Source organism: Muntiacus reevesi, chromosome 2 (genome assembly GCF_963930625.1).
Source record: "Muntiacus reevesi chromosome 2, mMunRee1.1, whole genome shotgun sequence".
NCBI classification, from domain to species: domain Eukaryota; kingdom Metazoa; phylum Chordata; class Mammalia; order Artiodactyla; family Cervidae; genus Muntiacus; species Muntiacus reevesi.
Genome location: NC_089250.1, coordinates 234,654,445 through 234,667,459, shown reverse-complemented (window position 1 = coordinate 234,667,459; position 13,015 = coordinate 234,654,445). Strand labels below are relative to the sequence as shown.

The following is a 13,015-nucleotide window of genomic DNA, read 5'->3' as shown; positions in this document are numbered from 1 at the left end:
AATCTACATCAAAATATGCACATTCACCTGACAGAATTATTGAGTTTGAGAAATTCTGAGTACTACTCATATGAAATAAACTCAGTGAGTAAAACCCCCACGCTATCCCAAACCAAAATAAGAGTTACATACCTGTCGCTGTAAACACAGGCGATTTCTATCATGTAAATGCTGATGATTAGAAAGTGATGAATGCCAACTCCGAGCCTGATTGTGCAACTGAGTTTGAACCATATCAGAAGGCCGTGTTACAAGATGTGAAGTAAATTGCCGATCAAGGTCATGATCTAAAACATGACTTGAATTATCCTGCCCAAACGCTGACTCATCAAACTGGGGAAGGAGACCCTCCTGCAGGAGGTCTTCTGGGTCAAGTCCTGTGAATGGCTCAGTTTGAGACTCCACTTGATGAAGTAAGTTCTCTTCCAAAGATGTAAAGCCATTGGTTTCCACATGATCACTGAAGTGGCCCATCTGAGCTCCTGAGTCCACAGGATCCGGGAAGCTCATGTGCACAGGAGACAACTTTGAATTGTAATTACCCTGAGGATGTGACGAATGCAACATTTGGAAGGTACTTGAATTCAACGATGTATTGGGATTTAGCATATGCTGAGTCGATTCTTGCTTGATTCCCCTATGAGGTGAAAAGGAATTACTCCCAGTAAAATCAGACAAAGTCTGATTTGTATGATTAGGTGCAAGAACTGCAGAGGGTTGAAGAAGACTATTTGGTGACACATGATTACTGGAAAAGGAATAATGTGAAGAAAACTGCTGTGAATTACTGACAGAACAAGAAGTCATATTTGGAGAAGGTCCGTTAAAATTACCTTCTTGGTGACTGCTACACTTGAGGAAGTGTACTGAAGGGTTTGATGTTTGGGAAAACTGCTGCATCGAAAGGGACTGTTGTGAAGTAGATGCATTATTCATTTGTGGTGGATGGTTAACACTGACTCTGTGTGGACCAGAAACATTAACATCCATGAAAGTTTTAGACTGACTAAGAGAATTTTGCCCTGGGTTAAGATTATTTCTGTTTTGTTGCGAGCGTAGCGAAGTGCACTGTGTTTGTTGTTCATTGGCCTGAAATAAGGCAAAGTCATGGTGTGCCACAAAGCTTTTAGTTTGATGCATAGAGTGAGAATGTCCTGGTTGGTGAAAAGGAGACCCATTTTGATTTGAAATGCTAGTAGCTGTCTGATGGCCCCACATAGGACTGCCATCTGCTACATCTGGAAACAAACCATTCGGTTGGTTCTGGGGGTGGATTGGAGAACAATTAAACTGAGAGTGTGGTGATAACACATGTTCAGCTGGGCTACCAAAAGACTGATTAACTTGGTGAAATTTCATTGAATCAAATTGATTTAACTGTTCATAATCAGTCATTTTCTGATGTGTTGGAGTACCTTGAACATGATTCAGTGAGTCTATGTGCAAAGGTTCAAATTCTGCACCCAAGTTCAATTCATCAACTAGTGAAACAGGTCCTGGTTGTACAAATGCATCATCTGGCAAACCTTCTAAGGTCTCACCAAACAGATTGGCATCATCAAAAAAGTCCATCATGGGATCTGTCATCTTGAAAACTTCAATAATAATCTGGACTGTTCACTCCAAATGGAGTACATTCAGTTTCTCTGTAGTAGATATTATTGGATCATTTCCAAAGGTCATCAACTAATCCATAACAGGTCAATGTTCATTATTGCTCTGGATAATGACATGTCATGAAGTGTCAGAATCCTAGGAAATAAGAACAAAAGCAAAGTTTAATAATGAATATTCATTAAAGTTTTACAAACAAAGTTTATATATGATTTAAAAAACATACAATCTCAGTAGAGTATGTTTTGGTAGAGTAATTCATTGCAAATAGCTCAGTGATATTCCCTACAAGGAAAAAGTTGCTGCTACAGGGGACATGACTATGTATACATATATGCATTTAAAAGTAATAACATATATTACTTCAGTTTGAAGTTCACATATTATGACAGAATGTAACCTTGAGAACGGAATGTCAGACTCTCCCATACCATGAAATGGCCAGCACTCCCCAACAGCTCTAGCATGTACAAAATATTTACGTATTACACTTGAAAGTTATGCTGTGCTAAGGTAACTGACAACAGATCCTCTCAGATTAGCAAGTATGTTGTGATGTTTTGCTCTACACCTCTTGAGCAGATAAAGCTACTACTTTATAGGATACACATGAAATTACAGCAAGAAGAGCAATTGTATGAAGTCATGATAAGCTGGCCCTAAATGAGATAAAAGTTAGCCATCTGGTCAGCTGACAGACAACACAGACATGTGGTATGTTGGAGATGCTGTATCATACTGCTACCATGGTTCTCTTGTTCAGCTACCATGGAAGATCAGCCTCCTGAGAGCCAAGTAATACAGACATCCATGTAGCAAAACCAAGCACCTTTTTGTTAATAGCTATATTCATTACTCTACCCCTAAGTCTCCCACCATTAAATCATTTGGAATATACCTATTGCTTATTATATTTACTAAACTGTGCAAAATAAAATGTACTGATAATCAAGCTGAGGCAAAAACAAACAGTAGCTTAAGCTAAGCAATAAATTAGTCTTATGATAATCGCAAGAGAAAAAAAATGGCAACATTTATACACACAGACACATCACATAAACATACACAGAATTGTGGAAAGGATCTAATAGGTTACTTGCCAATTTCATTTCAGGCTTGTATTATTTATTCCAAACCTTTTCAATAAAGGTAATTTAGAGTTCTGACCTTGCTGTCTTGTATACAGAGCCCAAATTAAGATTCTTGCTCCTCTACATATTAATTTATTCAAAAACTAGCAAATGTCTAAAAAACTCTTGCAGAGCGTCTATTTTGGGAGGTCCATATTAGAAAATATAAATTTCCTAAAGAGAATGTCTGCTCATAATTTATTTATTTTTTCTGCTCACAATTTAAATGAAAAAATACTCTTGAAAATTTTCTGAGAAGGAAAAACTATATAAATTTACATTAATTTTACCTGGAAATGGACTTATTAATCACAATGGTATACAAGTACTTTAACAAAAAACATAATTTTAGAAAAAGTAAAATACAGAAAGAGAGAAATTTTTTCCAGATTTTATAACTGTGAGACTAAATGGACCAAGTGCTATGTGCTCTAATCTGAACATAGCATTAGCCAAAAAGAAGAAAAAGAAAGAATAAAGTAGGTTAAATCAATTCTCTGGACCATATCTTATGTTCTGCTATAGACACTAGACAAGGGAACACCTATGTATACCTAACCCATTAATCAGAGAAAGCAATGTCCTATATTTTTTTAATGGATGTATGATCATTTACCAAGAGGGAAAAAGAAGAAATACAACAGAAGTTATGAAATCCAGTATATTGTCAAATATAAGGTACATCATTAGTTGCACCATGTAACATGAAGAAATAAACTATGACATTATATCACTTTGAATCTTTATTTTATAATCTAACTTTAAAAAAACATTTTTAGAAGCAGACTTATTCTGAAGAATTTGACAATTTCTTCTTCCAAGAAGTACTCTTTTTGGTCCAGAAACACCTGATTGTTGCTCTGTAAAGAAATGTAGAATTGCTGTCATTTCTTCAACAACAATTATCTGTTTCACTAATGAATATATAAATAATGGATTTCAATAATGAATATTCATTGGAAGAACTGATGCTGAAGCTAAAACTCCAATACTTTGGCCACCTCATGCGAAGAACTGACTTATTTTAAAAGACCCTGATGCTGGGAAAGATTGAAGGCAGGAGGAGAAGGGGACGACAGCGGATGCGATGGTTGGATGGCATCACCGACTCAATGGACATGAGTTTGAGTAAACTCCAGGAGTTGGTGACGGACAGGGAGGCCTGGCGTGCTGTGCTTCATGGGGTCACAAAGAGTCAGACACGACTGAGCAACTGAACTGAATATTAAATTTATGCTCCGCTACTCTGTCTCTGGGCCTCTCTGTATAATCAATAACTTTTTGTTTAAAAGCTGAATAACTCTATCTTTTGAGACCTTTAAAATAATTAAACATGTCCAGTACTCTTGCCTAGAAAATCCTATGGACGGAGGAGCCTGGTAGGCTGCAGTCCATGGGGTCGCAAAGAGTTGGACACTATTAAGTGACTTCACTTTCACTTTTCGCTTCACCGCACTGGATAAGGAAGTGGCAACCCACTCCAGTGTTCTTGCCTGGAGAATCCCAGGGACGGGGGAGCCTGGTGGGCTGCCGTCTATGGGGTCGCACAGAGTCGGACACGACTGAAGTGAGTTAGCAGCAGCAGCAGCAGTACCAACATACACAGCCCAACTGAAGTGATGGCAACGTAAATAGCTATGACTAAGTTTCTGTATACACAGCCAACTGACAACTCCTCCCTGACAGCTACCAGGCAGACAGCGACTGAGACACATCCTAATTTCAGAGATATTAAAAGCAGAAAAAATATGCATCTTAGAATCGATTAAAATAATTTCTTGAATATACAGAATCTATTACTTCAAGAATTCAGAACTACAAAATCTACTGCCCAGTTGAATGTTGAAAGTAAATTACCTGAAGCATATGACATTAGTTCATATACTCCCAATTATTGTGATAACAGTAAACATTCCCAAATATATACTATATACTATAGGCCTGAACATCTGTTTTATTCTTAAGAAATAGTTAAAGGTTTTTTAGAACACTGTTCTGGAAATACACTTAAGATGTTATATTCCAATTAGGAAAGAAATGGTACAGTCTTTGAAGTTTGTACATTATGATAGATTATACTATAGCAAACTATTTTCTACATTTATGTAACCCAAAGCTTATTGAAAATATGAGGAATAAAAGTTTTAAATAAGAAAACAATTTTGCTGCTTACTCTTCTAACAAACACTTATTGAAAAACAACTTCTAGGCACTAGGATGATGAATAACTGACCTCTGAAAGGAGATCTAGACAGGTAAATATTAATATAATACAATACCAATATAATATGATATTTGTGCTTTTATTAAAGTACATTCAGAGAAGGAACATCTAATGAGGAAAATGGACACCTTATATCTAAGAAGATATACATTTCGTATGTGACAAGACACATGTAAGAAGTCAATGTTAGTTATAAAAATAGAAACTAAAGATAAACTATAAAAAAGTGCCCATAAAATCTAAAAAAAAAAAGTCACCTTTTCTGATTTAAACACTTCATTCTACAACTGATACAGTGCTCAATTAAGTTCCTCTTTAAGATCTATCACCTTATTTCATTCTAATAAATGTACTATCTTACAAATTCATAAAAAGGTCAGTCTAATTTTAACTTTCCATTTAACTAAGCAAATATTATGGACTGTCCATTACATCCAAAGCAACTCTGTAGAAACTACAAAAGCCACTACCCTCAGGAGGTTCAGAATCTAAATAGGGGAGATAAGGAGTAATGGCACAAGAAGAGCACATCATATATGGAATAAAATATGGTCAACATGGCCTATGAGAAGCAAGCACAAGTTTATCTATAAGGCGATTTATTAAGAGAAGAGAGTGCACACTTGGCAAGTTATTTAGGAAAAGCTTCTTAGAACAATTAGCATTTGAAGGGATCTTATAAAGTGATTGAAAGGACAGGCCAGGCAAAGAATTCAGGAATAAAGAAATGGCAGGAAGGAAGGAAGTACATATTTAGGAGTAGTATGACCATTTTAGAGTATACAAAAGGAGAAAACTGAAAAACAGAGGTAGAAATACCAGTTGGAGCAACAATGTAGGGGACCTTATCATTAAGTACATTAAGATATTTGGGGCACAGAATTCTAAAGTGAGTGAAGTCGTTCAGTCATGTCCGACTCTTTGCAACCCTGTGGACTGTGTCCATGGGATTTTCCAGGCAAGAGTGATGGAGTTGCCATTTCCTTCTCCAGGGGATATTTCTGACTCAGGGACTGAACCCGGGTCTCCTGCATTGTAGGTAGACGCTTTACCATCTGAGCCACCAGGGAAGTCTCAGAACCAAAACTAAATTACTTATCTATCTTTGTTTCTACAACTATCCCATGCCAAACATGATGATCATATAAAATGGATTAAAAAATCAATAGGACAGAATCCCTGCCTTCAAAAATTCTAGAGGGGAAGAAAACACATAAACAAATAATATGATATACATCTTAGCAGAGATACAAAGCATTATGTTATACAAAGCACTGTATTACAGTAGCATATATGAGACAATAATTAATTATGTCCAGAAAAGATCAGGAAAGGCATAAAGAGGTAACATTTGAGCTGGGCCATAAGAGTAAAAATAAAGCCTCTAAATATGTATTCTATAGCAGAATTTATACATATATATACATAAAAACTTACTTCAGTGGTAAATTTACTTTCCACAGTATCTAATAGTTGCTTTTTTTCTAAAACATTTCTATATTCTCTAAATAAGTCTCTCAATATTTTTCTACTAAATGAATGTCTTCCCAGTAAGTTCTACATATTAATAGTTTTTCCAACTTAGTATAATCATTGATCCCTACCAAACTATTCAGTCCTCTATTATAGTCATGTCCACAGCATTTGTATACAGTATTAAATTTGTGCTGCATTAATTTTTACTTTGGGTTTCTCTGGTGGCTCAGCAGTAGAGAACCCACCTGCAGTGCAGGAGATGTGGGTTAGATCTCTGGGTTGAGAAAATCCCCTGGAGAAGGAAATGGCAACCCACTCCAGTATTCTTGGCTGGGAAATCCCATGGACAGAGGAGCCTGGCAGGCTCTGTCTATGGGGTTGTAAAAGAGTTGAACACAACTTAATGACTAAACAACACAATTTTTACTTTGCTTATGAGCTACTTACAGATATTTCATACTTGTACCTGCAGAAAATTCAGTTTAGGATTCACCTATAGAAGGCCTCTGCCTACTCAACCCTGGTTTAGTAACCTGTGCACACAATAAATAATTTTTCATTATAATAATATATTACTGTTTCTCTCCAATAGACTCTACCCTTGGGATAAAGGAACACCTTTATAACCTTTGTATCCTTATTAGTATGTTGCCCAGCATGGTAGGCAGGGGATATATTTTAACTAAATCAGTGAATGACTATAAAGAAATTAGAAAGAACATGATACTTCAAACAAAGAAACACAAGACCTGAGTCCTGGCTCTACCACCACCTAGCTGCGTGACCTTGAGAAGATCACATACTTTCTGCTTTCATCTGTAAAAAACCAAAGAACAAAAATAACTATACAAACTATTAACTACAGTCCTATCTGCTTCAAAGGTGTAAGATAATACTGTCTCTACCAGCAAGCAGTAATCCCTATTCATGTGGAGAACAGGTCTTTTACGATTCCCTCCCTCTCTTGCATGGTACCTAAAATCGGCAAGAGCACAGAGGAAACACTGAAGCAGTGCCCAGAGGTGAGGCAGGACAGGACACTTTGGGAAATACTTGATAGCATAATGTGGCCAGAACACGCTACTAGCCAAAGAGAGAGATGGTGAGAAGCAAGCAGAGGTCAGATATCCAGGCCTTTTATTAGCCCTGTTAAGAAATCTGGACTTTATCCTGGAGGCAACAGGGAACTATTTCACTGATTAAAATTTCTTCTCTGGCTTAACACTTGATGAACATTTTTACAGTAGCTACTGCTATTTGAAGTTATTGTTAGATAGCAAATAGCACCTCTACTAATGAGAGTGACCGATATTTCAAAGAATAGGATGATAATGATATTAGTCATTTTAAAGATTTTCCCTGGGAATTCCTCTCTATTTGCTAGATGGGATGCTGCCTAATTAATGATTCATTTAATAAAGCCAATTAGATCTTTTAAAATTAAAAAAAGAGAGAATATTCTTATTTGGCAAAATAAAAAGCTGGCAAACTGGAGTTTGCCATTTCTTTGTTGAAAGAAAGGTCTGTTGATGTCTAGAAACAAACTCTTGTTTAGGCATTCAGGCTGTTTGAATACCTGTTCAAAACTTCATCAAGTCAAATTTCCTCCTGCCTTCCCAGGCATTTACTTTGAGACTGTTATAAAATAAATCTAATTGTGACAAACCTTCAAATTCTTGAAGATTTATGTCTCCCTTTAAAACTTCTGTTTTCAAAGCTATCTGCAAAATATTCCAGCTTATTGAAATGTGAAAATTTTTATCTCAAATGGATAAAATAAAAGGTTTAGTGTTAAAGGGATAAACCTTCAACTATTGGCCACATATTGCTAATTTCCTTAGGGTTTCTATAGCGCTATTAAGGATACGACAGATAGTACAAAATCTGACAAGGTTTACTAGCCTAATACTAGTAAATTTATGCGATAATATACTAGTTACTAGGTGAAACCTCACTGAAGTAGCACTAATTAATTTTCCAATAGTGTATCACAGAAGGCCTATCATCAGCTTGTCTGGGTGAGTCAGCTTAAACCAAGGTATAGAAACTTTGCTTAACAAGGTGATTTTAAGTTGCAAGGCAGCCTTAATTACAATAGCTAACAGAACCAAGATACAAAACAATCTCAAAAGAATGGAGCAATGGATCAAATCTAATAATTTTTAATCCCGGAGTTCTATTTTCAGTGCAGATAACCAACTCTACAAGAATATTCAGGTTGCAAATTCTACAGAGGCCAGGCAGCTGACATAGTGAGAGAAGCTGGCCAGAAGAGAACATGGCTAGCTAAAAAGAACAAAGGAAAAGCCACCAGTCAGTTTCAGTTAATTGTTGTTTCTAAGCTGTAAAGAGGAGCTGGAAATTCATCCAGACTTCTTTGGGAAATCCCCTAATTTTTAAATGCTGATAAGTAATTCACACTCTTTATATAAAATGCTCTTAGATAACTCAATACTATAAATATATAAATTCTCTGTATACTATTATACGTATATGTGTGTGTGTGTGTATTTATGAGCTCTCTTTATACCAATGTCTGATATTACTGTGGTCTCAATAAAAATTTCAATAGTTTTTTCGAGAGGCAGACAAGGTGTTTCTAAACAGATAAAAAGCAAAACCAGGAAAAGATCTGAAAAAGAAGGACAAGCAGGAAGAACTAATCCTACTAAATAGTAAAGCATTGTAAAATTTCATTTTTTAAACACTGTGGTAGTAACACGAGAAGCCATACAGATACAATACAGATTGATTTAGTATCTCAAATTGAAGTGGAATGGACCATAAAATAAACAAGACAATTGGATGGCCACCTGAAAAAAAGTTAGATCCATAGCTTGTTCTCAAACCAAGATAAATTACAAATGGATCAAAGATAAAAACTTCAGAAATGAAATGCCATGAAAATACTAAAAGAAAACATGGACAGAGCACCTTATTTTCTGTTTATGGAACAAAATATAGATGTCATTAAAGAGTCACCAATAAAGTTAGGTAAATTTTTCATAAAGTTTCATGAAAAGATTCATAAATTAGGGAATTTCCTGGTTGTCCAGTGGCTTTCATTGCCAAGCGTGCAGGTTCAATCCCTGCTTGGAGAACCAACATCCTGCAAGATTCGTGGCAAAAAAAAAAAAAAAAAAATCACAAATCAGATTATAAAAGAAAATTAGCCAACTGATCTGCAACTCATTTACTAATGAAGTGCTGATCTTTCTCCAAGGCTGAGCTGAGCTCACAAACCGATCAGGGATGGAACCTGAGCCCACTGCAGTGGAAGCAGGGTCTTAACCACGGAAACACCTGGGAATTCCCTGAGGTGCTTGTCTTTAAATATATCAAGATTTCCTATAAAATACTAACAGCCTATTAGAAAAGTGGACAAAAGATACCAACAGTCAATTCATATTCTTATTTGAAACAAGAAAATGTCAATTAGAACTACACTTACACACCATCTTTCACCTATCAGATTCACAACAATTCCAAAGTTTAATAACATATTAGTGAAGTTAAAAAAAAAAATTCTCATACTAATGCTGTGAAAGTTAAAATGGTAAAACCTCTAAGGAGAGAAATTTGCTAATATCCATAAATATTTCAAGTGCAGGACTTCCCTTCCTCAGTGGCGCCGAGGATGCGAATTCACCTGCCAATGCAGGGGACACAGGTTCAATCTCTGTTCCGGGAAGATCCCACATGCTGAGGGGCAACTCAGCCCATGTGCTGCAACTACTGAGCTCGCACTCTAGAGCCCATGAGCTGCAACTAATGAAGCCCGTGTGCCAAGAGCCTGTGCTCTGCAACAAGAGAAACCACAATGAGGAGCCCATGCACCACAATGAAGAGGAGTCCACGCACCACGACTAGAGAAAGCCTACACAAAGCAACGAAGACACAGCACAGCCAAAATAATTTTTTAAAAAGAGTGTTAAAATATTTCAAGTGCACATACCCTTTGACTGAACAAATTCTCTTCTAACAATTTATTCTATAAATATGTTCATGTATGAGTGAAATGGCAGACGCAGGTATTTATTACTTTGCTCCAGCAAAAGACTAGACGTCCAACAACAGGATGCTGGTTAAACAAAACGTAGCATCCACTTACGCTAGTAACACCAAGCCTGGGTATAACATTCAAGCTTGACTAAAGAACACAGACAAAATGGCATATGCTCAGAGGACAGCAAGGAGACTGGTGAAGTTACTTGAAACCATGCTTCTCAGAATCCCTCTTCTCAGTACTCACCTCATTCTAGACATCCTCCCTAGGTAAACGCATTCTCTATTATCTATATGCTGGCAACTTCAAACTTTATGTCCAGTACCATTTTTTCAGCTGCCCCCTGGACTTGTCCACAAGTATAAACTAAACAGATCCCAAACCAATCATTCTTCTAAAATCTTTCTCCTACATGCTTTATTTGGTTAAAGGCACTGTAAAATCAACAGTTCTGCCCCAAATCTTCTCCCTCTGTTAAATCTATCCTGCACATTGTGACCAGAGTAAGTTTTGTAAAACAGAGATTTTGCTAGTTGCCAATGAAAACTTAACTGATCTAAGAATTTCATAGTAAGTACCTCAAATCTTATGATATGAAATTACAAAAAATTAGGAAATGCATTTTCCCCAATATCAAGAATAGACTAGGATGCCCGCTTTCACCACTTCTTTTCAACATAGTACTAGAAAATTCAGTCAGACAAAATAGAAGAAAAAAAGAAAAGGAATTAAAGATGCAGTATAGATTGGTCTATACGACTTTAAACTTTGTTGAAACTCACTAATAAGTAACTTTGAAGTACTACATTATGACCAAGAGTTCTCAAATGCCAGGATTCTTAAAGTATCAGTGATCAGAAGGAACTTTAAGACTTGTCCAGTCCATGCCACTGGACTCCTTTTCAATATCTCTATTGAGGTCTCAGTTAGTCTGTTAAAAATTGGAATATGTAACTTTAGTAATAAGGAACTCATTATCTTTGTCTTTGGATAGCTCTATTTCAAATTCTTTTCTTATACTGAGCCAAAATACTTTCCCCTATAGCTTCCTGGTATCTTATCATTCTAGATCAGCCGTTTGGGGTCCTACAGATGGCATGAGTAATAGCATGGAAAATGAACAATAGGATATGTTAGATAACAAGTAGATTGATGTGATTAGATTGTGGAGGACGTGGAGAGATGGTGGGGTGGTAACTGGAGATGAGAAAAACTTTGAAGGGCACATATTTAGCATTAAGGAACAATAAGTTTTATACCACATATGTAAAAATTCAAATAGATCAAAGATGTTAATTTAAAAGCTAAAACTACAACGCTCGGAGAAGAAAATAATGGAGGCAAATCTTCATGACTTTGGTTTTGGCAGTGATTTCTTAAATATAACACTAAAGGCATAGATAACAATTAAAAAAAGAAAAAAACAGGCAAACTGAATTTCTAACAATTGAAAATTTGTGCATCAAAGGACACTATGAAGAGTGAACACAACTCACAAAATGGGAGAAAACATTTGCAAATCATATCTAATAAAGTTTCAATATTCAGAATCTACAAAGAATTCCTACAACTAAATATCAATACTATACAGACAACCCAACTTAAAGGAATGGCCAATAAACACATGAAAAGATATTAAACATCAGCATTAAGGACATGCAAATCAAAATCACAAGGAGGTATCATTTCATACCTACTACAGCTGCTATAAAATAAAAGAAGGGAACAGGTGTTGAAGAGAATTGAGAAACTGAGACCCTCCTACATTGCTTATAGGAATGTAAAACGGTACAGCCACTGAGGCAAAGAGGATGGCGGTTCCTCAGTTAAACACAGAATTACCATATAACCCAGAAATTCTATGCCTAGGTATGCATACATTCAAAAGAATTAAGAACAAGGACTCAAACAGATATTTATTCAGCAGTGTTAATAGCAGCATTCTTCACAATAGCCAGAAGTTGAAAAAAAACCCAAATGCCATCATCTGGTAAAATGGAGTACTATTCAACCACAAAAAGGGCTGAAATTCTGATACCTGCCACAACAGGGGTGAAACTATAAACACTGTGCCAGGTGTAACAGGCAGACGCAGAAGGAAAAACAGGGTAGGGTTCCTTACATGAACTATCCAGAGTAGGCAAACTCAAAGAAACAGATATCAGAGGTTACCAGGGGCTGGTAAGAGGGGAAAAGTAGGGAACTATTTCTTAGTGAGTAGAGAGTCTTTCTCTGCGGTGATGAAAAATGAAAAACTTCTGAAATAGTGCTGATGGCTGCATAACACTGTGAATGGAAATGCCACCGAGTTGTATACCCATGTTTTTATATAGCATCTATATAAATCCCCCATCACACACACACACAAAAGCCAAGCGTGCTCCTTCCTCAGGGCCTTTGCACTTGCTGACTACATTCTCCCCTCATTTTATGTAAATGATTTCCTCAAAATAACTTTCTTGGTAAGGTCATTCCTGACCAATCGCGTCTGACTCTTTGCAACCCTGTGGACTGTAGCCTACCAGGCTCCTCCGACCATGGGATTCTCCAGGCAAGAATACTGGA

The 13,015-nt window shown here is 36.5% G+C and overlaps 1 protein-coding gene across 8 annotated transcripts in view; it reads right to left on the bottom strand.

Moving 5' to 3' along the window:
* CHD9 (chromodomain helicase DNA binding protein 9) overlaps nucleotides 1–13,015 on the bottom strand; it is a 222,929-nt gene that overhangs the window by 130,952 nt on the left and 78,962 nt on the right. For all 8 annotated transcript variants that reach the window (XM_065925328.1, XM_065925334.1, XM_065925332.1 and 5 more), the window contains exon 2: nucleotides 133–1,752. In XM_065925328.1, the coding sequence (XP_065781400.1) occupies nucleotides 133–1,587 (1,455 nt within the window). In that variant the 5' untranslated portion in view covers nucleotides 1,588–1,752. The remainder of the gene's footprint in view (nucleotides 1–132; nucleotides 1,753–13,015) is intronic.